Below are 27,914 nucleotides of genomic sequence, written 5' to 3'. Positions count from 1 at the left end.
TGTCGCGCGCGTGGGGCCGGAGGCAAAGGTCAGGGCAGGGGATGGCAATGGCGGCGCTCTTCATCACGGGGGACGGGCGGGCCGATAAAAGCGCCTCCTTGAGGGCCGCGGAGGCGAGATGGTGAGCGGAGCCCGGCGCTGCGGCTGAGAGCCACCCTCCCTCCTCAGAACCCGGCTCCCGTCGCGCCTTCCCCGATGAGCTCGGCGTACGCGCTGCTGTGGCGGCTGCTCCACCTCCTCCTCGCCCTCCAGCGCGCCCTCCTCGCCTGGGCCCGCGGCGCCTGGCAGCTCGGCGGCAGTTGGAGGTGGCGCGCGCGGGCCCCGTTGCCCCTGGCAACGACGGCGCTAGCGTCAGGCGCGGGCCCCTTCGCCTTCCACAAGCCCTGCGCGGCCGGGAGGAGGGTAGCCCCGGGGGCAGGAGGAGCAGCGGGGTCCCCTCCTGGGCGCTGGCGGAGGGACGCCAAGGCTCTGCAGAAGCTGCCGGGCCACGTGGGGCTGGTGGTGGCCGAGGAGGAGCAGAGCTACGCGGACGTGGCCAGCCTGGTGGTGTGGTGCATGGCGGTGGGCATCTCCTACGTCAGCGTCTACGACCACCAAGGTCAGTCCCCCCCTTCCTCAGCCCTCCTGCGTGGCTGAACGGGGTTGGGCTGGATCCGCCTCTGCGGATCTATGAAGCCCACTGAGAGACCCCTCAGCCTCCTCAGGGGAAGGCCATGGCAGACCCCCTCTGGACAACTCTTGCAGAGAACACCCCATGATAGGCTTGCCTTAGGGCCACCATAAGTCAGGAATGTCTTGACAGCACACACAACACACACACACACACACACAAGGACGTCTTGGCAGTTTCTTCAGGGAGGGTTTGCCATCACACCTCTGGGAGAGTGGCGCTCACCCAAAGGGGCTTTGTGGTGTAGGGCTTTGAGCGTTGAGGTAGAAAGACCAGGGTTCGATTCCCAGTTCAGCCGCAAAACCCACTGGGTGACCTTGGGCAAGTGGCACGCTCTCAACCCCCTCAGTGGAAAGCAATGGCAAACTGCCTCTGGACAACTCTTGCAGAGAACACCCCATGACAGGTTCACCATAAGTGAGGAAGAACTTGAAGGCTCACAAGACCATCGTGGGGTTCTCTTGTCAGATTCCTTCAGGGAGGGTTCGCTGTTGTGCTCTTCTTGAGGCTGGAAGAGTGAGTCACCCACAGGGGCTTCATAGTGGTTTGAATGTTAGGCTACAGAGACCAGGGTTCAGTTCCCAGCTCAGCCATGAAACCCACCGGATGGCCTTGGGCAAGTCACACTCTCCCAGCCTCAGAGGAGGGGAATGGGAAACCCCTTCTGAAGAAGCTTGCCAAGAAACCCCACGATGGCCGTGTGTGTGTTCACCTTAAGTCATTGCTGACTTACGGCAATCTTAGGGCAAACTATCTTGGCAAGATTTGTTCAGAGGATGTTTGTCGTTGCCTTCCCCTGAGGCTGAGAGCATGTGACTTGCTCAAGGTCACCCATCGGGTTTCATGGTCAAGCTGGGAATCAAACTGTGGTCTCCAGAGTCAACCACTCAAACCACTGTGCGATGCTGGCTCTCCACTAAGTCAGAATCAACTTCAACAAGGCACACAACAACAACAACATTTAGAATCCTCAGTTAGAGAGCTCTTGGGCCTCACTAAACTGCAAACCCCAGAATGCCACAGAAGGCAGACATAGCAGTCAGTGTGGATTAATATCACAATAACAGTGTAGTTCAGTATTTGGTCACAGTATGCCATGTTCGCTAATCATGTGAGCTTCCTTCACCTCTGTTGCCTGCAGCGTCAGTGGTCTTAAGCCCCATTTGAAGCAGAGCGTCTTGCTTCTTTATTGAAGACATCCAGTCTCTTTTGAATTCAGAAACTGAGACGAGTATGACCTGGTGACTGTTTGGGTGGGAAACCTTGCCATAGACAATATTTGTGACTTCTGAGTACAAAGAGAACTTGTAGCACCTTTGGGACTAACTGAAAGAAAGAAGTTGGGAGCTTGAGCTTTCCTATACTTTAGTCTGCTTCCTCAGATGCATCCGGATGAAATAGACTGAAATCTAGGAAAGCTGATACTAACAGCTTCTTTCTTTCAATTAGTTTCAAAGGTGCTACAAGATCCCCTTGCATACTAATTTTCCATGCTAACACAGCTGTGCCTTTGAATCCTGTCACCTCTGGCTAGGATCAGGAAAGAGGTCTGCCTGGGAGCTTGGGGGGCCCCTCCTAGTAAGTGTTGACCATTCTGGCAAAGTGGCCCAGTGGTCAGACTTACTGTGAGGCTGTTTCTTACATTCTGAATACACCTTGTTTTTGCACATTATGGCCTCTGAAAAGGCTTACTGGGATGCATTTAAGAGCTGAGAATCTTTTTTTGAGAAATCTTGGAGAACAAGTAAAATGCCAGAAGACTGGGGATGAGCAAATATTGCCCCTGTCTTCAAAAGAAAAGAGATCCTGGAATCCACAGGCCACTCAGAGTGACCTCAGTAGCAAGAAAAATATCAGAACATATTAGAGTCGGCTCTCCTTATCCACAGATGTTTTTATCCATGGATTCAAGGATCCACAGATTGAAAACATTACAGTATATATATATGTGTGTGTGTGTGTGTGTGTGTGTGTGTATAAATTCCAAATAGCAAACACTGATTTTCCATTTTGTATAAGGCACACCATTTTGCTATGCCATTATATTTAATGGGACTTGAGCATCCATGGATTTTGTTATCCGTGGGGGGTCCTGGAACCAAACCCCAGCGGATAACAAGGGCCCACTGTTTATATGACTCTCTTTGCAAATATCTTGATGATAATGCAGTGGTTAGCAAGAGCCAAACTGGGTTTGTCAAGAACAAATCCTTCCTGACCAACTTTACATATTTTTGTATCATATCATAATTTTAGTAGATGGTGGGAATACTGTGGGTGCAGTTTTTCTGGATTTCTGCAAATCAATTGATAATGTACCCCATGATGTTTTGATTAGCAAACAGACTAAATATGGAATACAGTTGCCCCTCCTTTTTTGCAGGGGATCCATTCTAAACCCCTTTGCAAAAATGGAGTTGCGCTTATATTCAATCCCCATTGGCTTGAATATAGTGCAGGACATGGGCGCATATCCCATTCATACCCCCTCTGTTGGTCCCTCATGCAGAAGCAAGGGACACGAGTCTGAATACCGTGAGAATGGAGGGAGGACTGTACATGGAAATACTATTAGATAGATCCATAATTGTTTGGAAAACTGTGGTGAAAGTGTTGTCATTAGTGGTGCTTCAGACTGGAAGGAGGTCTCATGTGGCGTACCGCAGGGTTCTGTCCTGGAGCCTATGCTGTTCAATGTTTTTATCAACAATTTAGATCATGGGCTGTAGGAAATCCTTATCACATTTGCAGATGTTAAAAAACTGGGAGGGGTAGTTAACATATTGGAAGATAGGAACAGAATTCAAAAGGACCTTAGGTTTGTTCACATTGTGGGAAAACATCAGACTCACTCTGAAGCCAGTGCTGGCAGTCCTCATTACATACAGCTACTCCCAAGGAGATGCTATGGTTAACCTGAGCTCATTCTGAACTAAACAAAAGTTGGGGAAAGCCCAATGTTTCCCAGAACCCCCCGACGTGACCTAGTGTTCTTTTTGCATGTGGAATTTGCATGTTCTTGCAGTGTGTACAAAGATGTGGAGTTACATGGGATTCAGCCCAGTGTGTATGGTCGTCATTGTGGTTGGTCTGGAGCTACACCAGGGTATAATGCTCCAAACTAGCCCTGGATGGTGAATGGCCCTTGGTAATAGAGAAGAGTGAGCTGAATCTAGGGTTGCCATTCATCAGGACCTCCAAACCGGGACAAATGTAGGACAAAATGTTCAAATGTAGGACACATTTTTTTGTGCCCTACATATGAATAGGAGCCTCCGAGGCTTTCCCTCTGGGCCTGGGCCCCACCCTTGGTGGGGCCGGAGCCCAGGCGGGGAGGGACTCCTCCCCTTCAGGGAGGCTTTCCCTGCAGGCCTGGGCCCAAGTGGCAAGGGAAAGCCTCCCTCAGCTTGCCATATCTTGCCCGGGAGCAGGGGCAATCCCGGGGGCGGGGCCGTGCAGCCCCGCCCCAAACTGGGAAAGTCCCGCCCCCAGGCGGGATATGGCAAGCCTAGCTGAATCTGATAAAATGAAGAGACAAATGCACATTTAGGCCACAAAAAGCAAATGCACAGGTATAGAGGTGAGGGATCGTGATGCTTCAGCAAAAAGGCGAATGCTATCTTATTCTGCTTTAATAAAGGATAGTTTCCAAGTCAAGGGAAGTAGTAGTCACCCTGTTTTCTGTCCTGGTCACTCCTCATTTGGAGTACTCTGTTCAGTTGTGAGTACTTCATTTTAAGAAGGATAGACAAGTTGAAGCAAGTTCAGAGAAGTGCAGCAAGTATGATAAGATGTGTGGAGAATGTATGAGAAGAGCTTGGTGAACAGAAGATTGGGAAGGTGTCATGATGGCACTCTTTAAATATCTTAATGTTTGCCACAAAAGGGAGGGAACAGACTTGTTCTCTGCTTCCTCGGAGGGTAGAGTTAGGTCTAATGGTTTGAACTTAACAGGATGGTAGATTTCAGTTGGAACTTTAGAAGGAACTGCTTTACAGTGAGAGCAGTTTGCTGGGGATGCTCTAGCTCCATCAGCCAAATGGTGCTGAGTTGGGATACAGATTTATATAGAGTAACTTTATTTAGTTTGAGCTTTGATTTATTTATTTTAAACATAAGGCTGCATAGTTAGTATCATTATGATACATTAGTCTTTGTCTATTAAACTTGATCCACATTAAGCTTGAAATCTTTTGGGGCACCTTTTAAAGTCATGATAAACATTAGTTTGAAAAGTGGGTATGTGTAAATATTTTTGTGTTGTAGTGTGAATACAACTGTTTAGATTATGTATTGGGGTGACTGAGCTTTTAACAAAAAAGATACTTCTTCCTAGCACCCAATTCCAATTGCCTGATAAGAGGTACATATTAGTCATCCTAGGCAATTATCCAACTGGTCAGAGCTTAACAACTAGTTCCCACAGCATAGGATCATCCTGATAGTTTCAAATGTTGTACCACGTCCCATTCCTGTATTAAGAATTCATTCATAGCAAGCGAGTTTACCATGACACATGCATTCAGAATCCTGAATTCTAGAGTATCAGTAATATACAGTGATCCTTTGCTATCTGCTGGGGTTTAGTTCCAGGATTCCCAGTGGATACCAAAATCCATGGATGTTCAAATCCCATTGAGTACAGTGGTGTAATAAAGTAGTGTCCCTTATATAAAATGGCAAAATTAAGGTTTCCTTTTTTGGAATTTATAAATATTTTAAAATATTTTCAAGCCATGGATGGTTGAATGTGTGGATAAGGAATCTGGATATGAAGGGCTGGCTGTAATCAGCTCCCCTCCAACTAGTGTCCCATTGACATTCATTTCAAGTACATAAATGGGTTAAAATAATGTCCAAAGTAAACAGGGTTATGTTTTGAGGACCGAACCTTAGAGGATTGTAGTTAATACTTAGACTACAGTGTGTGATTGCTCAACTCTTCTGCTGGTTTGGGTCTGGTCCCACCCTTCTTTTTTCCTGCCCTGCCTCTTCTCCCCTTCTGTCCTACTTCTCTTTCACAATTCTCTGTGAATGTTATGCAAGCAAAGAAGTAGCTGAGTTGCTTCAGCCTTGGGAAAAGCTCTTGTGTCTGCCAATGTATTTATGCTTTTTGCCTCCAGAAGGCATGAAGGGTCAGACAGTCCTTTGTGTACACAGCACAGCAACATTACTTTGAAGTTCTTCTGGTTTCTGTTACAGAAGTTAGTCTAAATGTTTGTTTATTGTTTATTTATGAATATTTACAGAAAAGTTAGATCTGAAGATCTCGACATGATGAACAACAATAATGAAACTTGCAATATACAAAGTAACTCAATGACGTTATTGTTCTTGAAATAGCAATAGCTGCTTCATTTATATACCGCTTCATACTGCCTAAGCGGTTTACAACTGTAAGCTAAACTGATATCATCCAGCCTGGAGGGAGTGAGAGACCAAGCCCAACGCCATCAGGACTGCCCTCAAGAGAAAGAGCCCTCCCTCCATGGCAACTGCGATCTTCCAGCCTGGAGGGAGTGAGGGGGTAGGAAGGGACTAATTTTGAATTTTTATTGCATTCTGTATGTATTTTTATTGCTGTAGCCTGCCCAAATTACTTGTGATTGGGTGGGCTATAAATAAATATTATTATTATTATTATTATTATTATTATTATTATTATTATTATTACTAATTGCCTCCAACAAGCTGGGTACTCATTTTAGCAACCTTGGAAGGATGCAAGGCTGAGTCAACCCTGAGCCCCTGGGTTACCTGGCTGGGATTGAATTCACAACCTTGTGGTTTGTGAGTGAGTGGCTGTAGACAGTAAATTAGACTCTACAAGGAAGAGTTGTGAGCACAGGTAAATTGTTAACATCTTAGAACATAATGGTTTGAAAACAGAGCTGCCCTTCTGTGAATAGAAAGGATCCTTCAGTTGGTTGAGGGAAGTAGGATCAAACAGATCTTCTTTGGTGGAGAAAAGAGAGTCATGATTTTTTGCAATTCTTTATTTGCCTTGCATTCATCAGCAATACATCACACACCAATCTGGCCCCTGCATTGTGCAGGGAAGGAGGAATAACTGACAAAAATTGCCTCCCTGTTTTCTTCTTTCTGCAGTTGCTAGAGGTCTGCTATGCCTAGCTCTGCTTTGACCTTTATATAGCTGGAAGTATTTGAAAGTTGAGCAAATTATATTTGATCATTTATTTGGGGGGGGGGGGGGGCCTTGCCTTCCCCTTTCCATGACATTTTGTGCATGCCTACTATGCTATAAGTCCCATAGTGTTCAATGTACATACTTAGGGTAAATGCCATATTTTATATTTTACTGTTGTTAACCGCCCGGATTGGTTTGCCAGAGGGCGGTATACAAATAAATATTATTATTATTATTATTATTATTGAACTAGTGGGACGTCTGAGAAGAGACATACAGTGGGCCCTTTGTATACGTGGGAGATCCATTCCGCTCACCCCCATGGGAAAACCTGCGGGACCTCAAGTCCCGTTGTTTTCAATAGCAGCATGCTCCTGTGTGAGCCTCTGCACGTGCCACAGGCGCGCATGTTATTTTGTCCCCCTGGTGAAGTCTGCATATGGCAAGCCCACATTTGGAGTGGGAGGACTGTACAGTATTATATTTGGGCTGTAGGTATCATATTGCATGTCTATATGAAATCAGATACTGTCCTTTACTCCATTCTCCTAGCTTGCAGCTGGAAGCAGGTGGCGGGGAAGTTGAGCAAACCCATACAGTTCTACATAAGCTTGCACAGCGAAAATAGGATCACTAGAGTAAAATCCCATTCTTTTCCAGGTCAAGCTTTATTGCATTATTTACTGTAGGCACACTGCTGCAACCCATCTCTAAAAGTGTCTTTCTCCAGTGTTCTTTCTCCATTCTCCCAATGCCAGTGTTGCAAAACAAAAACCACAAAACAAAATCTTCCAGTTACGCAGAAGACAAAGAAAGAGGGAGTTGGTCTGGGGTCTCATTAAAAAGACTTTCTTAAAATATTTTATTAATTAAATATTTATACCCTGCCCTATATTAAGAGAACTCCGGGTGGTTTTCTTTCTCAGAGGCTTTGTTAAATAAGGTATGCCTGTTCATCATTTTCTATAGCAGAGTGTGGTTGACTTAAAACAAGGTAAAGTAAATCAGTAAAAACAGATGATTATGTTTTATTTACGATGCTTGCTTGCTGTGTTACATTAAAAGGTTCTTAGGATGAATCAAGCAATGTTTAACTTTCGTTAATAAATAGCTAACTTTGATCACCTTTCCCATTTTCACTGCTGTACTCCATATCACTGCACAGCAATTCAAATCAAGCCACCAAACTGGAGTTTAGGAATGTATTTTGGTCTTGGGGTGAATTCCAATTTGGTTGGAAAAGGTTTCAGAGGCTGTAATGTAATAATGGATATAGGATGGGAACAGATGCACTTGTTACCAATTTGGAAACATCTCCAAGGACAGTTAAATTCATTGCATACATAATCTAATTTGCCTCCATTTCAACAGGTTTTTGGAGCAGTTTACTTTTATGCATGTCTGTTCAGAAGGCATTTAAATTTTAAATACTTTAGTTGGCATCCTGCTAGGCAGGCAGATGTTGTTGTAAGTTAGGCTTATGGCTGTAAATGGTCCATGTTCACATTTAGAATTGTGATACCACCACCATTATTGCCAGTGCTTCTAGAACCCACCTTAAAAGCCAGGCAGCCATACTGAGCAACAGAGTTCTTCAGTTCTGGAAAGTGAGGCTCTGAAGGAGACAGCATGTACCTATGGCATCATAGCCATGTTTCTCATGCAGGATCTCAGCATATCTTTTTTAAAAGAGCTGGGTATTTAAGAGTTGAATGCTTTAAATCCTGTCTTCATCTCTGCAAAGCTGCTTTCCTTCAGCACAGAGCAGGTAAATCCCAGCTCTTATTTGTAGTCAGTGATTAGAGGTAAGCTTCAAGGAGAAAGGAAAAGCATTGTAGTGTTTAATTCTTGCACTGTAACCTGTCCTTGTAGCTTTTTGTATGTGTATGCATTTTGCATTCTTTTTTTAATTTGACAGTGAATGTCTTTAAAATATTTCCATACAGGGATAGTCAATATCCATGACAGTTTGTAAAATTAAGTACAGTACAGAAATAGAAACTTGCACCTTGGACAATTCTTTATTTTCTCATTTCAAGTAGTGCTCTTTTGTATTTCACTCTGTTCTACTTTATGTTGCGCCCCACCCTCTCAAAATCAAGGTAGCAAACATAATGTTATGCTCACAATAAGTAAGCTTTTATAATTATTTGGGCAGATGAAAACAATACATTTTTATCAGGTAAAATATTGTTTATTAAATATTCATATTTGAGAAATTATTTTATCAATATTTTATATAGGGATGTATTCAGTAACTAGCTGAGTGGAGATTAACTATAGTGCTACCATATTTATATCAAAATAGATTAATATTTTTTAGAATTTATATATTTTAAAAATATTTTCAAAACGAGAATGCTTGAATCTGTGGATAAAAAGTCCATGGATATGAAGGGCTGACTATTTACATTTTTTTCATTGACTTTTATACATCTCATTGGAGAACAGATTAACAGAACTACTGAATGCTAATCAACATCCATGGAGCCCTGGTGGCACAGTGGTTAAATGCCTGTACTGCAGCCATTCACTCAAAACCACAAGGTTGCGAGTTCAAGACCAGCAAAAGGGCCCAAGCTCGACTCGGGCTTGCATCCTTCCAAGGTCGCTAAAATGAGTACCCAGACTGTTGGGGGCAAATTAGCTTACTTGCTAATTAGCTTACTTGCTGTTCACCGCTATGATCTTTGGAATAGCGGTATATAAATAAAACAAATTATCCATACTTCAATCAATTGGTTGAATCAAATATTTCACTATTATTATCTCCCAAAATTGCCCCTCTCAAAACATTCATAAATCCAGGTGGCTGCCTCCTTAAGTCTGATCCTCTGCTTATCCACAAGTCATAGAAAAATCCAGAACTTGGGCCCCAAAAGGTGACCTTGATTTATACACGAGGTCGTATTATAGTTGAATATATATGGTAATTTCACTTTATTTACTCATATGAGCATAATGTTTAAACTCATATGACTTCTCAGTCTTAAATTAACATGCTGATGTTTGTCATATTTTAATGTGAATCACTGGAAAAATATGAAAAAGGGAAGCTTTTTTCACATTGTGGAGTACATTTAAAACTATAGATAAGCACATCAGTTTCTATGGTACAATGCATGTGAGTTATATTAAAAAAGAATTACATTTTTAAAACTTCCAGTATTACAAAAAACATACACCTCAATATTATATTTTCATATTTTCTGTTTATAGCTAATCCCTTGCATGCTTAGGAAGCAGGATTGGCTGTCTCTGGCATGTTCATGGTAGACTTGTGATTGTGAAATACATAATATAGGAATGTACTTTTGGAGACGACTAGGCAGATTTTTTTTACAGGAAGCTCTGTCCATAAATAAAAAGCAAGAATCTCGGATTTTTTTCTGAGATTTTTTATGGTTGTTTCATTTGGAACAAAAAAGCTAGGCCTGAAGCTAGTTGTTGGACCTAAATACAGTGGTACCTCGGGATACGAAATACCCAGGTTACGAAATTTTCGGGATACGAAAAAATCCCATAGGAAAACATTGTTCCGGGTTACGAATGTTTTTTCGCGTTACGAAAAAACTTTTGGTGCTTTTTTCGGCTTTTTCGCACGGAATCGCGGCTTTTCCCCATTAGCGCCTATGGCAATTCGGCTTACGAAGGCTTTTCGGGTTACGAACGGTGCCACGGAACGAATTAATTTCGTAACCCGAGGCACCACTGTACCCTAAAGTTTACCAGATGACCTGTCTGACCTTGGAAGCTAAACAGGGTCAACCCTGGTTAGTATTTGAATGGGAGACCAACGACAACTACCAGGTGCTGCAGGCTACATGTCAAAGGAAGGAACTGGCAAAACTACCTCTGATTATTCCTTGCCTAAGAAAAACCCTATGAAATTCATGGTCACCATAATTTGACAGCTACCTTGAAAGTGCATGTGCAGACACCCTCACATGAACACACACAATTAGTTATTTCCAACTAAAATGAAGCCATTCATTCCAAAAATATTATTTATTTATTTATTGGATTTATACCTTGCCTTTCTCCCAAAATGAAACCAAGCACCATTAATTCAGTGTCCACACTCTGGTTGAGACTGACATTGGATTTACGCTCAAATCATAAAAGCCTGAATCTCATTTTGATTCAGTTCAGTATTATCTGTGCTAATTCCTTGATCTGCGAATATCAGTCAGGCTATAAAAAGGCTATTCATCATTTGGAAATACAAACAAATTGAGGAACCATTGAGCTGAATTTTGGTGATAGACAGCAGTGCAATTTTTTTAAGTTCTGGGCAGAGGGTTCTGGAGAAGCCACAAAAAGGGGGTTAATTTCTGTCTGCATTTTGACCACTTGTGCATGAAGTAAGACAAGAAACAGCAAAAACTGCTTTTTAAAAAAACTGAACAGGGTAATAAAGCTGACAGAATTCTTGTTTAGAAGCTACAGACAAACATATCACACGTATAGTGTTTAGAGAGCTGGGGCAAGAATTTTGTAGTACTAATAGCCCATGGGCATGCCAAACTAGATAACCTGAACTTGTTTTTGCCTGATTTGAGACCATCTTTAGTGCAATGACTACAGTTGATGTGCATCCTTAGTGTAATGACTTCAGAGGAATGTTATGGTATTTCTATTTTGCAGGTCAGGTATAGCTGCAATTTAAGAGAGAAGAAATTGAAATGTAAATGTACAGTTCAGCTGAAAGAACTGTTCAGTTCATATGTCTTTGTGCAGAGTCACCTCTGCACCTGCCACTACCAGTTCAGACAAGTATAGTATGTGTAATAGTAGTTGCGGTCTGTGTTCTGAAACAGTGCTTATTTTTATTTGTTTTATTTTAAAACATAGGATTAACATAGCTATCTGTAGTATTCAATTATATGTATGTATGGCAGTTCAAACCTGTTTTTTTAAGGTGGACAGAATAGCCTGTAATTTATTGTACTATCAAGGTGAAGTAGGAGTAGCTTCAGTAACCAGGAACACTTCAAGTGAAAAAAGCTTAAAGTTCTGACCATTATCAAAATTGGGCTTCTGATCTTGTTTGGGAATGAAAGCCACAAATCAGGTTCAGTTAAGAGGTTTCAAGACAAAAGGAAAGGTGTTGATGATAGGTGACTTTGAGATCTCTCATTCATGGGGTCACCATAAGCTGAAGTTGACTTGATGGCAATTAACAACCAAAAGGATACTATGGCCTGATACAGACAGGCCAAAATAAAGCTGCTTCGAGTCACTTTGGAGGTATGCTGTTTAAATGATACATGCGTCCTAAGAGTCCAGAAGCCGCATCAAAGCCACACTCCAGTCCTAAGGACTGGAGTGCAGCTTTGGTGCAGCTTCCAGACACTTAGTACGCATGCATCATTGAAACACCATACCTCCAAAGTGACCTGAAGCAGCTTTATTTTGGCCTGTCTGTATAGGGCCTATGTTTTTTTCTTGATGTGGAGCTGATGAGTACCAAGGCCTCTCCTGCTCCTTGTTGCTGTTAACTGTCCTCGAGTTGACCTCGACTCATGGCAACCCAGTGGATGAGACATCTCCAACAACCTCTGACTCCCACTGCTCTGCTTAAATCTTAGATTCATGTCTGTGACCTTCCTAATTGAGTAGCCATCTGACATCTCTTTCTACTACCCTCCACCTTTCCTAGTATAGTCAGCCCTTCTTATACACCAATTTTTTATACACGGATTCAAGCATTTATGGTTTGAAAATGTTCAAAAAAAGTATAAATTTCAAATACCAAATCTTGATTTTCCATTTTTATAAGGGACACCATTTTGCTCTTTCATTATATTTAATGGGACTTGAGCATACACGGATTTTGTTATATACGGGGGGATCTTGGAACCAAACTCCAGCGTATAACAAGGGTCCACTGTATTATTTTCTAATTAGTTGTGCCTTCTCATGAGGTAGTCAAAGTACAACAGCCTCAATTTTATCATCTTGGCTTCTATGGGTATTTTAGGCTTGATCTGTTCAATGACTTACTTTTTTTTCTTGTCCATGATATTCTTTGTACCCCTTTTCAGCACCACATCTCAAATGGGTTGATCTTCTTTATATCTGCTTTTTTCACTGTCCAGCTCTTACATCAGTATATAGTGATGGGGAATCTCATAGCTTGGATAATTCTAACTTTAGTGCCCAATTGTATATCTTTTCTCTTTAGGATCATGTCTAGTTCTTATTGCTTCCATTCCCATTCCTAGTCTTATCTCTTGACTCCAGTCCCTGTTCTGATCAGTGTTTGATCCAAGCTACAAGAAATCTTTCAGCTATTTTGATTTCCTCATTGCCTCCTCCTGCTCCTAGAGGGAAGCTTTTTTTTTCTCCAAAAAACGGCTGTGCACCATTTTGTGTGAACATTTTTGGTGCCATCCTGTGCACCAAATAATACTTTGAGCATCAAGTAACAATTCTGTGTCATGTCTCTTGTTGTAAGGTCTCTTTAAGGGAACAGACACACACATCCCTGTCAGTATACACACTAGACATGCTAAAAACCTTTGGTCTTTCTAAAATTAGCTTTTTGCTTAGAACTATCTGGTTTGAAAGTACATTATAACATTAGCATTGACTGCTTCGTTTGACCAATGGCTAGATTTAAAATTTCATGAGAAGAAGACTGCTCAAGTAACATAGGTTCCTCTGTATCTCCCAAGAAGCCCCTCTAAAGGTCACAGGGTTGGCCCTAAATACTGAAGTCTGTGATGCTAGCATTCACTGTGTTCCAGGGTATTCCCGATTGAGCAGTGGCACCTTACGTAGCAGGGTTGCTTATTTTTCCTCTGCTGTTTTGCAGTGGTTCCACAATATTACAGCCCCATGCTGTTCAGGAGAAACATTTAGCCCTCTGTAAAAAGAGAATGACAAATGAAAAAAATTATCGTATGGTTGGCCAACACTTCTGCAGCTTTCTATCCAAATCCAGGCTTGGGTTGTTTGTAATACTGAATAATACTATCAACAGGCCATAATGGAGGGCATGGAACAAAGACTGAATGCTCAACAGTAATTCACTTCAGAAATGCAAACCCAGTGTTACATTGCAAATTGTTTTAAAGCCAGAATTTGAAAAGCAGCTAATGGAGTCTTCAAAAATTTATTTTGAAATCCTTGTTGGGTGCAGAAACCATTGAATGAAATGTGTAAAATATTGCATCAAATACATAAAACTCATACAAATATTCATGATGAGCCTGTTTTGTACTCATAACTGTTAAGGTTTTATTCACTAGACTGAATTCTAGAGGGTATACCTCTCAGGGCTTCTTTATGCTTCATGCTTCCTACTGAAAAGAGTTGATTTTTTGGAAAAATTGTAATATCTACACATGCAGCCACAAAGTACTTAGTGTATGATCACATGTGCTGTTTGAAACAGTCCATCGTATGTAATCAAGATATGTGATACCTAGCAATACACCTTGAAGACTAGATGCATTTAAAGAAAAGTTATTGCACCAAATCCTACTTGTGCTTGTTCATTATTTTATCATGGTTAGGTGTCCATTGACGCTAAAACCCTGTTTAGTAGTATACTTCTACTAACAAAGCAGATGTGTTCTTGGACATTAGTTCTTTAACAGAAATCTTGGTGCCATAGTCAGAAATAACATGGAAAGATAGGAATAAATTCCAACAACACAAAAAGCCAAGATCAATTCAAAATGTTTCAGCAAGCTTTGTATTCAAAATTAACAATATATAACCTGTTTTTGGGGAGGGAGGGTGGGCTGTTCTTCAAACTGATAAAAACAAAAATCCAAAACACAATGCAGTAATTATCCAGTTTAAGACCACTTTAACTGCCCCTAGCTCAGTGCTAGATAATCCTGGGAATTGTAGTTTATTGTGGCACCAGAGCTCTGTAACAGAGAAGACTAAATTTCTTGCAGAACTACAATCCCTAACTTTGAGCCAAGGCAGTTAAAGCAGTCTCAAACTGGATTATTTCTGCAGTGTGTTTTGGACCAAAGACTTCCTTAAAGCTCAGGTGTTTCTTACAGTTCAGGACCTTGTAGCTCCTTTTGTAATTAAAAAATGGGAAAAAAATTAAAAGTGCAATTTAATTCTGAATAAACTGTACTTTGAATATATCAAACATGATAATTTTATGCCAAACGAAGGTCTATATGGCCCGTTACAAACGGGTGTAAAGTACGCGCCGAGCGCATACTAGGGTTAAGAAGGGGCATCCTTTATGGAAGCCCCTAACCCTAGTACATGCTTGGCGCGTACAAAATGGTGGCGCCCGTTCTACACGGGCGCCACCATCGACGTTGCGGACGCCTAGCGTCTGCATGGCGCACGGCAGAACTGATTCTGCGAGTGTGTGACTAGCGACTTGTGGCGCCACTTCTGGGTCGCAAAAAGAAACCGCTTTTTGCGGCTTCTTTTTGCTGCGTCCAGGAATCGTGCGGTTTGTCTGCTGTGGTTCCTGGACGCAGCAGCCTGTGGTGCCTGCAGAGCACCCATTTTGGGCACTCTGTAACACACCAATATTACTTATTTTATGTTCCTGAAATAACAGAATGATTTCCATATGTCTCAACCTTGTACTGTATGACTGATGAAAAAAAGTGATACTTGTACAAATTAATTTTGTTATCTGTGTTTCATATGACACTTGTGAAATGTTTGTAGTAAGTGTTTCATGAAGGAACTAGAACTAGCCCAGGAATTGATATTTATTATTGTTAAAGGTTGTGTGTAGCTTACCTCAAATAATGGTATACAGTATTGTATATTACACAATAACATACAAGAGAAGCCAGGGTAAAACCTGCAGAATTTCAGAAAGCTTTACTGTGTTTTTTCATGATAGATGAGTGGACAGTCCATGTTATAGCCATTGTTCCTCCTCCATAGTACCTGTATGTTTTGAATCTGAAAGGACAGAAAAGAAACCAAAACAAGCATGTATTAGCCATAGTTTACGTGCTGTATGTTCAAGAACATATACTGTATGGGTATGTGATTTTAGAGTTGGTATTCAGTCCAATGCTACTGAATTCTCTTGAGTTGTTTAGGCTTACCTAAGAGTTGATTTCATGACAAATGAAAAACCATTTGTTGTACAACTGCCTCTGATCATCTTTGCTTCTATGTCTTGCTGTTTCTCCAAGGAGAAATAAAAGCCAAATTACCTTAGGTTTGTTTTTGTTTTGTTTTGAACAAAAGGAATTGTATCCATTGGCCTGCATTGAATTCGTTGCCAACTATTTTCTTAGTTTAGAGGAATATAAAAATATAATACCATAGACTTCCTGAAACAATATTAAGTTAACAAGTACATGTTTCTGTCTTTTTCTTCTGAAAGGTATTTTCAAAAGAAATAATTCAAGGCTGATGGAAGAAATCCTAAAACAGCAGCAGGAATTATTAAACTTTGACTGTTCCAAATATACAATGAAATTTGCAAATCAAGACAAAACAGATCAAGGTAAAAAAAAGTGTTTTTTTTTAAATTTTTCCATTATTATGGGAGCAGTAAACTACCTTGGCACCAGGATCTGATCCATAAATATTAATTTTTCTCACTACCCTGCCACGTGAATTAATGGGCATCTGCATGAGTGCACAAGGAATTCCATGGACATCTTATTACAGATTACTGGAATGCAGGTTGATTCTTATATTTACTTAAATTTATGGGGTTCTTCTTTAAACTTTGAACTTTGATATTAAACTTAATATTTTCATAAATATGTCTAGAGATTTTCAGCAAAACATTTTTTTTAAATAAAATAAACTTAATTTTCTGGACAACATTTATATGGGGAAATTGTCAATTGTATGAGATGGGAATGGTGGATGGTGTGTCTCTACCCTCTTTAGATCATGAGAAAATATCTTATTTCAGTATTTTGTTTTCTTCCTATGGTTTAATTTATTTGCTCTTTTTTATCATTTTTCAGTTTTAAATTGCCAATCTACATTGAACGTACTGTCTTCAGAGGATGGGAAAATGGACATAGTAAGAGCAGCTCAGAAATTTTGCCACTTAGTAGCACAAAAGCAAAAAAAATGCACAGATATGGATATGAATGTCTTGGAAAACTTATTAAGTAGTAAGTATGACCATGCAAGGTGTTCACAACTAGTGAAGAGCAGATAAGTGTGTGAAATGTCTGATACAGTGACAGTAAGAATTCAAGACTAAATTGAACACACTTTAAACATTTGTAGATCTGGATTCCATACTCATAATCTTTACCAAAAAATTAAGAATTTACACAGTACAACAGTGAATTGTCCCTTGTTCACTCTCCTGCACCACAGAAGGGATTCCGTGATTCAAAGTATAATCGGACAATATTATCAAGAACACTGTCCACAAAATCTCATCATGATAGCTTCCAGAATATCATGTGATTCAATGATGGGCCGTGTCTAGAATGTAGATGTGTCGTATATGTAATAAATGGATGCCATGTAGTCTTGAAAATGTCCCAACTATTTTACATCTGACAACATGATTTGTGTGTCAGTTCCTTTAGCTGAAATTTTTGCGTCAGTTTCTCTAACAATATGAGTGTCAAAACTCTGTCCAACCAAATATTAATGGATGAACCTTGTAGGTTCTTCCATGTCCCTGCTGACTCCATCCTTCCTGATACAGCAAGGCATATATAGGATCTTTTACATAGGGAATTTTTTTTTCATTATCATCAATAGATCAAATCAACAAAGTAATTTGAAAGCATATACTGTATTTGATTAGTTATTTTGTTAACCCAGTCAAGAACTTCTAGTCAGAATAGAATTATTTTAATAATAATTTAATAATTTGTTTTATTTATATACCGCTATTCCAAAGATCATAGCGGTGAACAGCAAGTAAGCTAATTTGCCCCCAATAGTCTGGGTACTCATTTTAGCGACCTCGGAAGGATGCAAGCCTGAGTCGAGCTTGGGCCCTTTTGTTGGTCTTGAACTCGCAACCTTGTGGTTTTGAGTGAATGGCTGCAGTACAGGCATTTAACCACTGCGCCACCAGGGCTCCATTGTAGGGCAGTCAACCCCCATATGTTCCATTATACTCAAAGTATTACAGCCTCTTTAACATGTGTCTGACAAATCGTTATTGATTCTGTGTATTCTTAAGAGGCACAGATATCAATGATATATCATTTTAATAGCAACTTCCTTTACCATTGTGTACAGCAACGTATATGGGACAGATCACCAAATCCTGTTCCATTTATTTTCAGCAATCTGTATTCCAAGCTCAGCTTCCTATGCACCTTTAGCTCTCCCTCCCATGGATACCAAAATTTGTGAGTGCTCAAATCATATGCATAGCTCTAGTAAAATGATGCCCTTTATATAAAATGGCAAAATCAGGTTTTGCCTTTTACTTTTATTTATTTATTTATTTATTTTGGAATACAGTGGTGCCTCGGGATACGAAATTAATTCGTTCCGCCATTCCTTTCGTAACCCGAAAATTTCGTAACCCGAAATACTCCGTTAGCACTGGAAAGCCTATGGCAGCATTTGAATTTCGCGCCGAAATGAATTTCGTAACCCGAAAAATATTTCGTAACCCGAAACAGTTTTTGCCAATCCGACTTTTTCGTATCCCGGAAATTTCGTAACGCGGTCATTTCGTATCCCGAGGCACCACTGTACTTCTAAACTGGATGGTTATTATTATTAACCTTTATTTGAACGTGTTAATGCAGAATCTGTGGATACAAAGATCCAACTGTGTTGAGTCAATCGTTCTCAAAGGTTTAAAGGAGTGGATGTCCTGGACTGCAGCCAGCACACACAAACATACGCCAATAAGGATGGCTCAATAATGTAATTAGCTACACAGCTGAAAATAGTCCACAAACCTTGCAGGGAGAAAGAGAGAAAGCAAACCAAAAGCCAAGCCAAAGTCAGGATAACAGAGGTCACAATAGTCAGTCCAGTCCAGGGTCAGGTCAGCCAGAAGGTAGCAATAGTCCAGTCCGATCCAAAGTCAAGGCAACAAGAAGTCAAGATACAGGCAGCAGTCACACCAAAGGATCATACAATAAACTCTGACACTGAGATGGTGTCTCCCAGGTGGTTAAGTAGGAAACTCTCATCTCAGTGCCAGCTGAGATTGTTTGCCAATTGTGTCTCAGCAATTCTGGACCGACGCACGCAAGCACTCTCAGCCCTGCATTGCTTAAAGGAAGGCACCTCCAGGCTTGGCTCTTCCCTCGAGTCACCACTAGGCTGCTGAGCCTCAGGAGGAATCCCACGAGCACTAGGGCCTGGCTGAGCCTCCTCCTCTGGGGTTGGGAGATCACAGCTGGGATCTGACAGAGCAGAATTAGCACCTGGTGTAGCCTCAATTTCCCCTTGCACTAGAGGAGTTACATCCTCCTCCTCATCCTCTGAGACTGGCTCTTGGCTGGCCATGACAGTGGGGTGCACCTGTATGTCCTTATATCTTAGAGGCAGACATGAGGACTTGAAATTCGTTCAGCCATCTGAGGGTATATTCTTGCAATTTTATTGCTAGTTGTCCTTCTGATACTGGTCTACCATTTATAAACAGATCTTTAAACCAGTATACCCTTTTTACTTTCCAGATGACAAACTGGTTAAATTTGTCACCTTGCTGAAAATTAAGGTATACATATGATGTTATGTGGAATCAATATTTATGCTGGGGAAAAATGCTTGTTGAGGGTGGTATCTCTCATTTGCATTCAGGTAGTTATATATAATGTTGTTCCTTCAAATTGTTCTTAAACCATTGACAATGCTTACTGTTTTTGAGCAGCTATGTTTTCCAAACCTGAAGTGTTTGATATGTAAGTGATTTTATAATTGCCATAGCACATGCAGTAAATTAAGGAAGAAAATTGCTTTAATAAACCAATCCAGGTGGAAATTTATTTGATTGCTAATTGAAATACAGCTCTAAATAGATGGCAGGGGCAAAGGCTCTAAAATTCTTATTGGAAAAAAATTAGTGTATATGTCTCATATTATTCTGTAGTGTCAGAACAACATTATGTCACTTGTTTATCTTTAAAAATGTAAGAATGTGAATTTTAAAACTGGATTGATACAGTCAATTTGCAGTTATTTGGATAAGAGTAGCAGAGGTGACATTGCTTTTATTGTATTTTAGATAAGTTGAGTAATGCTGAGCAGGTTCTTTTGATCATTGCAGAGGAACAATGGCAAGATCTGTTCATAGGGATTCATAAGTTGTGTTGAGTTAAAGGATAGCTGGCTGCTACAACACAAAGTGAAATATAGGAGGGGGGTTCTTTTGGTGCTTATGGTATATTGGAGCACATGAAAGCAGGGAGACTTTACTAGATGCTGTTAGAGAAAAGGTTGTGATCATGGGAGTGGTGGAGTCAGTGGCAACTTCAGCAACATATTCAGTTCAGTTTCTATATGCCTACTTGTGCCAATAAATTTGAAGTGAGGCTGTACCACATACCACCAACAGCAATTAGTGTTGTAAGTACAAATATCCTGAATATTTGCAAAACAGAAAAGGCATGTGTACAGTGCAGCAAAGAGCTATCCAAATAGCTACAGAGTTCATTGTTGTTTTTGAGGCAGCTGCTCCTTTAGCTTTGAGGCAACTAATCTCCTTAAACGGAACCATATCTTGCTTGATTCACCAGTGTGGCCCTCTACAACAAAAAATGAAAAAAATAACTTAGATGTGTAACTTTAAATCACAGTCAACATATCGTCTCTCTAAAAACAATGAAAGTTTAAAAAATAATGTGAACCTTCAGTTGTTCTATCTTTCACCCTAGAAGCATGCAAAAAATAATATTACACCCAAATGTTCTTATCTTGTTTAAAAAGTGTTAACACTAAGCATTCTTGGTCAAAGAAATTTCCATTAAATTCCTTATACTAGTTTCCAACCCAGTTTAGGGTTTTACTGCAATTTCTGTATGGGCAAAATATCTTCAGGTTTTTTGCACTGTATTGGAACTAGCTGATTGCCAAGATTGCCTCTTTGATTATATTCATGCCAGCTAAATTGACACACCAATATGAATTTTTTGTTCGGTATCATTCTCTCAGGACCCTGTGAACTGATCTGCATAAAACTGTTATCTTTCTGTGGCAAATAACTTGTGTTATAGTGATGATGTATAACATTTCTAAGAAACCAAAATAGTTATACTACTAACACCAACTACTGTGCACATTGTTTGATTCTAGGTACTAATGGCTTTCCTGACCCAGACTTGATATTAAAGTTTGGGCCTGTGGACAGTGTATTGGGATTTCTTCCCTGGCAGATCAGATTGACGGAGATTGTGTAAGTTGATTGTGCATAAATACTGTACAGTTAAAAGCTCTGCATTCATTGCATTACCCATAACATCTTTAGACAATGTGGTTGTACCTCATCTGATGTATATGAAGTGAATGACAATTATAGTAGGCAAAGAAGATGCTGCTCTTGCCTTCATTCCCTAGACAGTAATTCCCCAAAACTTTCATTAAAAATGTGTTGACAGTTTTCCCCCCCTTTTGTTCATGGAGATTAGGTTCTCCCACATTTCTATAAAGCAAAACTTTTAAAGATATAAATTAATAGAATAAACTTTTATTAAGCATAGGAAATCCTGTCTTTTAAACTGCTCCTTAGTCTATGTGCAGAAGAAATATTTAACATATAAAGTCTTGATTGGCTTACAGTGTGACTTTAAATGTGAATCTTAATGCACTTCAGGATGGCCTACTTATATTCTTTCTTAATGAATAGAACTACTGTTACCTGCCTTTGTATTTGAAATGGCTTAGAAAGATTGAGATCCCTAACTTTACGTGTAAGCACAAAGGTAATGATTGGGGGAGCGGAGACAGTACCCTACTTTTAACTCTTGACTATCACAATGTAATAGGGAAGCAAAAGAATCCCCACCCCACCCCCCTCACTCAGGATGAACAGCAGGAGTAGCTCTCAAACATTACAAAGCTTGCTTCTGTTTGTCTGAGTATCTGCCATTTATTTGAGGAAGGCACTTTTTCTGGCCTTTTTTCTCTGTCAGTGCATGCATGCAGTAAGAGTAGAGTATCTCCCATATTGAGAGGTCTCTTGACGATTTCACTCCCTGCCCAGCATAATGCTGAGTTCTTTTACTAGGTTTTGTAGTTAGGGAAAATCTTCTCAATTCTTCTACAACACAAGTTAGATTCCTATACTACAACCATTCTATTATTTGGGCAGAGGAATTATAATAATCATCACCATCATCAATTTATTTGTGTGCTGCTTTCCCCCCAATTTGGGACTCAAGACAGCTTACAGAAGTTAAAACAGATACAGTTAAAAAGAATTTACAAAGTTAAAAATATAACTAAACTATCAATAAAATGAAATGCCTTTCAAAGCATGGCTATTAAAAACAACAACAATTATATACAACACTATGAAAGGTCATTTTCCCCTGAGCAGTCAACCTTTCAAAACCTGGCAAAACTAAAACGTTGTCACCTGCTTACGAAAGGTTGGCAAAGAAGGTACTAGTCTAATCTCGCTAGGAGGGGGATTTCAGAGGAGGAAGCAAGCTTGTTTTCTGCTGCTCCAGAGACTAGGACCAGGCACAGTGGATGCAAGCTACAGGAAAAGAGATTCCACCTCAACATTAGGAGGAATTTCTTGACAGTAAGGGCTGTTCAACAGTGGAACACACTCCCTCGGAGAGTGGTGGAGTCTCCTTCCTTAGAGATCTTTAAACAGAGGCTGGATGGCCATCTGTCAGGTATGCTTTGATTGAGATTTCCTGCATGGCAGGGGGTTGGACTGGATGGCCCTTGCAGTCTCTTCCAACTCTGTGATTCTATGAGCACCTAGGAGCAGCCAATGAAAAGGTCCTTTAGCATATTTCCACCAGATATATACCTATGAGTGTGGTGGAACTGAAAGAAGGACCTCCTCAGAAACTCTCAAGACATGGACAAGCTCATATAGGTCACCATAGTCTTTCAGATAACCTGAACGTGAACCATATAGGGCTTTGTGGATCATAACCACCACTTTGAATTTTTCCTGGAAATAGACCAGCAACCTAGTGGAGCTGCTGCAACAAGGGAGTTGTATGCTTCCTGTGGCCAGCTCCAGTTAACTGTCTAGCTATATAGCTCTTTGGACCAGCTGATGTTTTTGAATATTCTTCATTGGCAATTCCTGTATACAGTGTTACAGTAATCCAGACAAGATGTAACCAAACTGTGTGTCACTGTGACCAGAGCAAACATCTCAAGGAACTGGTGCATCTGGAGCACAAGCCCTAACTGTGCAAATGTGCTCTGGACCACCACTGAAACTGGTGTTCTAAACCCAGGGCTGAGTCCAGAGTACATCCAAGCTGCAAACTGCATTCAGTATAGACTGACTCTCTAATCCCTGACCTGCCTTTCCACTGACTGGGAGCACTGCTATTTTGTCCAGATTAAGTTTCAGTTTGTTTGTCCTCATCCAGTCCATTACTGATAAAATCACCGACTTAAAACCAAGACACGTTCATTTTGGATTGAGGTTGAAAGGAGTAGTAGATTAGGAGTCGTCCACATACTGATGGATGATGGAACCAGACCCCAAATCTCCAGACTATGTTTTCCTAAGGTTTCATGTATATGTTAAATAGCGTGGGTGACAAAACAGACCTGAGGGACCCCACAGATCAATGGCCAAGAAGTCAAAGGATTCCCCCAGCCACCACTCTAGGAAGTGCCTTCAAGCCTCATTCCAGCAAGGCAGCCTAGCAAGGCTGTCCTACCCAATGACATGAAAAGCTACCAAGATGTCCAACAGGGATACAGACACCCTATCCAATTCCTAGTGTAGGTCATCCACCAAGGTGAGAAAAGCTGCCTCTGTCTCATGGCCATAGCTATGGATTGAAGTGGATCTTTGTAATTCCAGAAACCCCTGGAATTAAGTCTCCACCACATGCTTGAATACCTAGCCCAAAATTGCAATTTTGGGGAATGGCTTGTAGCTATTACAGTACAGTGGGATACATGAGAGTTTTTTCAACAGCGGTCTCTCTACTTTGTGCACGATGGAACTCTGCCTAGTTGGCACAGTGGAACTCTGACCACTCTCTCTGACTACAAAGCTAATCCTTTGGCTTTTTAAATAAGGCAGTAAGAGCAAGGTTCTTTTTCCCCCTATTTTTTATTTATTTTTTCTCTTTTTTTAAACATATTCTATGAGTTTATTAATACAAACATTTTACCTTACTAGCCAGCAAATTAATCGCATCCTATCTCAGAAGTGTTCTCAGCTATTAACTAATCCCGCATATATATAAATCATATTTCCTCTATATATTTTTTAATTTTTTAACCATCACCACCCATCCACCCCAGGAACAGTATTTTCATTTTCATTTTTTCCCTCCCATGTGGAAAATCATTTTAACTGTTTACTTAACAATTTCATACCCCTTCTCCTCCTCAGCAAACTCAGTCCTTATTTTTCAGTTACTAATCCAAAATACTTCTTTCAATCGACCAAAACAAATCCTCCTTTTTTCCATAATAAAGTTTCAGTTTGTTTGCCCTCAAACATCATATATTCTGATATATATTGCTTCCATCTATTGCAGTTCCATTTTTCTTTATCCTTCCACACATATGCAATTACTACATGTGTTGCTATAATTAACTGTTTGATTAAACAGAAGAAATGGAAGAGCAAGGTTCTAATATGCAAATGATGGCCTTCACCTCTCCAAGAATCCTGTCCACATCACAGAGGCTCTACATATTGAAAAGTATTCATTATCACTGGACAAGCAGGGACCAAAGTAACACCCACTGGATCTATATTAAATAAAGCATTCAAGTGGGAGTGGATCACAGCATTCTTAAATGCAGAATGCATGGTATGTTGTCTGCACCAAACTAGTAAATGGTTTGGATTCTCTTTCCACAAACAAGTATGTAAAAGACCCCTGACCATTTTAAGCAGCTCTGCTAGCCAGCTCTTTGCAGAAACTATGTTTGCAGAGATTTATTTTTTGCTCACACTGTCACAGGATACACCCTCAAAGAAGCTGTAACCCATCTTCTGTTAGCCCCACTCATAGTTTTTGCCAATGTCACTGCAGATGCCACTCACTCGTTTCATTAATGCCAGCTTCATGGAAAACTAGGGGACTGTTTTGCTTCTCCATGAGAGGGGACACTTAGAAGCAAATGTGTCTATCCACCCTGGCCAGCTTCAAAAGAATTGCTTGCAGAGGCAGCAGGGAAAACCCCAAGAGCATCGAAACTGTCTGAAACTGTAAACCTTCTATGGTGGACCATCTTAATTGGTTCTCCACAGAATCCCAGCGAGTCTTAATCCCACCAGGTAGTGATCTATCTGTGACAACAGAACTATAGACTGTTCCTCAACTCTCAGATCACCCTAAGCCCACCTAGTCCAGATGATAAGGTCACACCTCACCAACACAAGAGAGTTTGAGTAATATGGTGATTCAAAAGCCTAAATAATTGTTCATGCCAAGTCTTAAAATAATAGTGTCCAGACTTATCTAATTCACATATTGCATTTGATATTTAGCTTCTCCTTTCCAATTATGTTTTTTCCCCAGTTCTTTGCCTTCACATGTGAACGTCAGCTATGAAGAATTCTTTTCTGCCCTCTGTCACTACGCAAACTGTGATCAGCGTGTGGGAAAATGACTTCTTGCGGAATTTTATCAATATTTCCATGGAAAAGACCTAGTGTCTCTGTTTACAAGTACCTGTGATACATACAAGTCCAGAACATAGTCTCTTAATTTATCAAATTCAATAAAGTGTCTTACCTTTTTAGAATTTGTATGTGTGTGTACTCATAGTCTGGAGGTGTGGGAAAGCAATGGTTTACTACTGTGGCATATGGCATACCATAAATGTTGTAAGACATCTGTTTATAGGCTTCAAGGCTTTTATTTCTTCCAGTGACCAAATCCTTGATATAAGGAATATTTCCAAGTATAAGTGAACCAATCAAATTTAGCTCTACAATCAACAGGGGTAACATCAGACTCTATAAATGCCACCTCAGAATCTTCTGTCACATCTTTATAATCTCCATCTCCTTTTGTTCTTCTGTTGTTCAGTTTCTAGGAGCATACTGGTTTAGTTATGCTCTACTGCTTCAAGAAATGCATGTCAGGTTTTTGGGGTGTAGCTTAAAATGGAAGTAATGTTGCATCTTGAAACGAATATATGTGTAAAGCTCAATTGAGCCATTTCTGGAATGTGGAAGTGCTTTTTAAATTACAGGTCAAATGTATTATGAATTAAGTACCAGTAGCTGTAAATTTTACAGCTACAGTCCTCACCTCTTTTCTTTTGGAGAGGTGTAGGTTTAATTGGCAGTTGGTGAATTGTGTAAAAACTTCAGTAGAAGTGGGTGGATGTTGGATTCAATCATCATAATGTAATGGGTTCTATAAGTTAAACTTCTCCCAATGTAACATGAACTGTAATGCATATCTATATTGTAGTATTTGTTTTAGAATCATATATAACCATCTCAGATTGTCAGGTAAGTAAGACATAAAACATGTATTTTCCTTTTTTCAAAAAAGAGCTTGTTTCCATTTTCACAATTGAAAATCCATCATGCTGTTTTCATTTTAAACACAAGTAAATTTGTAATTCTTTCTCCTTGAGGAAATTGGTACAAGTATGTTTTGTTTATGTTTGATGGCATACAACAGCAAAGGGAGCTACAGTATTAAGTATGCACTGAGACTTTTCCCATTTTGAAATCCTCAACTGTATAATATGACATGACTGGCTGCATAAATGATTGTGTCAGTTAATTGTATGACAGTGCAATAATACCACCCAAGTATAAAACAAGCATATAGAAAAATAAAATTCATGCACTGTTGTTTTTCTGTTTGTTTTTTTAAAAAAACTTGCTGCAGCTCTTTTTTTAAAGGGCTGTTTAATGTATGTGGTATATTACCTTTCTTTAGAAAATCTGTCCTAATTTTATGTTCCTAGACTTTGATTGGCAAGTTTTCTAAACATGTATTTCTTCTCTGTTCCTTTTCAAAAGGATGTTTTCTTAAGGATAGCTAAGCTAGTTTATTGTTGTTGCAAGTTTTTTTGGTTTAAAAGGGAACTGAAACTTAAATATATTTTGTAAATGGCTTTTTATAAATGCCAGAAATTAGTGGAGTAAATATGGTGTATTATACTATTGCTAAACAGTATTTTTCCCTTTTTTAAATATCAAATTTGAAATGGATTCAGAAAGCCTGTAACAAGAATGTGAACTGATTTGATGTTGCTTGTTGTACTGTAAGCTGATGATGTAAAGAGGCATCACAATGATCATTTATTAATTGGAATGCCAGATGCTTTCTTCTTCTTGGGTTGTAGCTCTCCAGTTTCTACTGTGGAGTTCAGGAACATATGCAGTCTGTTTCGGGAATACCTGTTACTAGCATATATTCCCAAGAATTCATTTAAAACATTTTACAGAAATAGGTTTTGGAGTATATCCTGAAAGAGAGATGCTATGTATTAAGCATGATAGTGAAAGTATCTCAAAAGAATGGTAATACAAACTCCAGAACTATTAGCTTACCATAGCAATTCTGGTATCACAGATGGTGAGAATTATTCTAGGAAGAGGTGAAAGATTCTGTTATCTTTTTCTACTTGCAAATTCTTTTCTCTGCTTACACTGGTCTGCTGCAAATTGCCAAAGAATATTTACAATCCAATCCAATATTTGCTCCCCTGTTGTGATATACCTTGATGAAAAACCACTTTCTGTACTAGGCTCAGAACTTAACATGGAATTAGCTGTGCCAAAAACACTGTGCATATCCACAATTATTCTTTGAATGTATGTCATTGCAGTAAGTTCCCCCCCCCCTCCCTGTCTTGTCTTGTGAGAAGGTATAGTCTGCAGCAGCGATATTGTGTATATCTTTGGATACCTGTAAATAATATGTAAAGCAAGTTTTTATGATAAATAAATTGACTTCCTGGATTTCAATACTGAGAGTAAAATCTGAACCTGTAAAACAAATAAATATATCTTTCTACAGGCAGTGATGTTGTAATAGTTCTGTA

At 40.0% G+C, this 27,914-nt stretch overlaps 1 protein-coding gene across 2 annotated transcripts; it reads left to right on the top strand.

Moving 5' to 3' along the window:
* On the top strand, positions 1 to 27,892 carry NUS1 (NUS1 dehydrodolichyl diphosphate synthase subunit). 2 transcript variants are annotated; one of them, XM_042480792.1, is made up of 6 exons: positions 1 to 598; positions 16,159 to 16,281; positions 16,757 to 16,909; positions 18,053 to 18,118; positions 21,027 to 21,126; positions 25,421 to 27,892. In XM_042480792.1, exons 1-6 carry the CDS (start codon positions 196 to 198, stop codon positions 25,509 to 25,511), a joined length of 936 nt encoding a protein of 311 aa, XP_042336726.1. In that variant the 5' UTR covers positions 1 to 195; the 3' UTR covers positions 25,512 to 27,892. The 2 variants fall into 2 exon arrangements, with proteins under 2 accessions (XP_042336726.1, XP_042336736.1); XM_042480802.1 differs by lacking the exon at positions 18,053 to 18,118 and having other exon boundaries at positions 10 to 598.
* Positions 27,893 to 27,914: the final 22 nt, after the last annotated feature.

This window comes from Sceloporus undulatus, chromosome 1 (assembly GCF_019175285.1).
Source record: "Sceloporus undulatus isolate JIND9_A2432 ecotype Alabama chromosome 1, SceUnd_v1.1, whole genome shotgun sequence".
Taxonomy (NCBI): domain Eukaryota; kingdom Metazoa; phylum Chordata; class Lepidosauria; order Squamata; family Phrynosomatidae; genus Sceloporus; species Sceloporus undulatus.
Note: the sequence above shows the minus strand (reverse complement) of the source record. Positions and strands in the feature narration are given on the sequence as shown.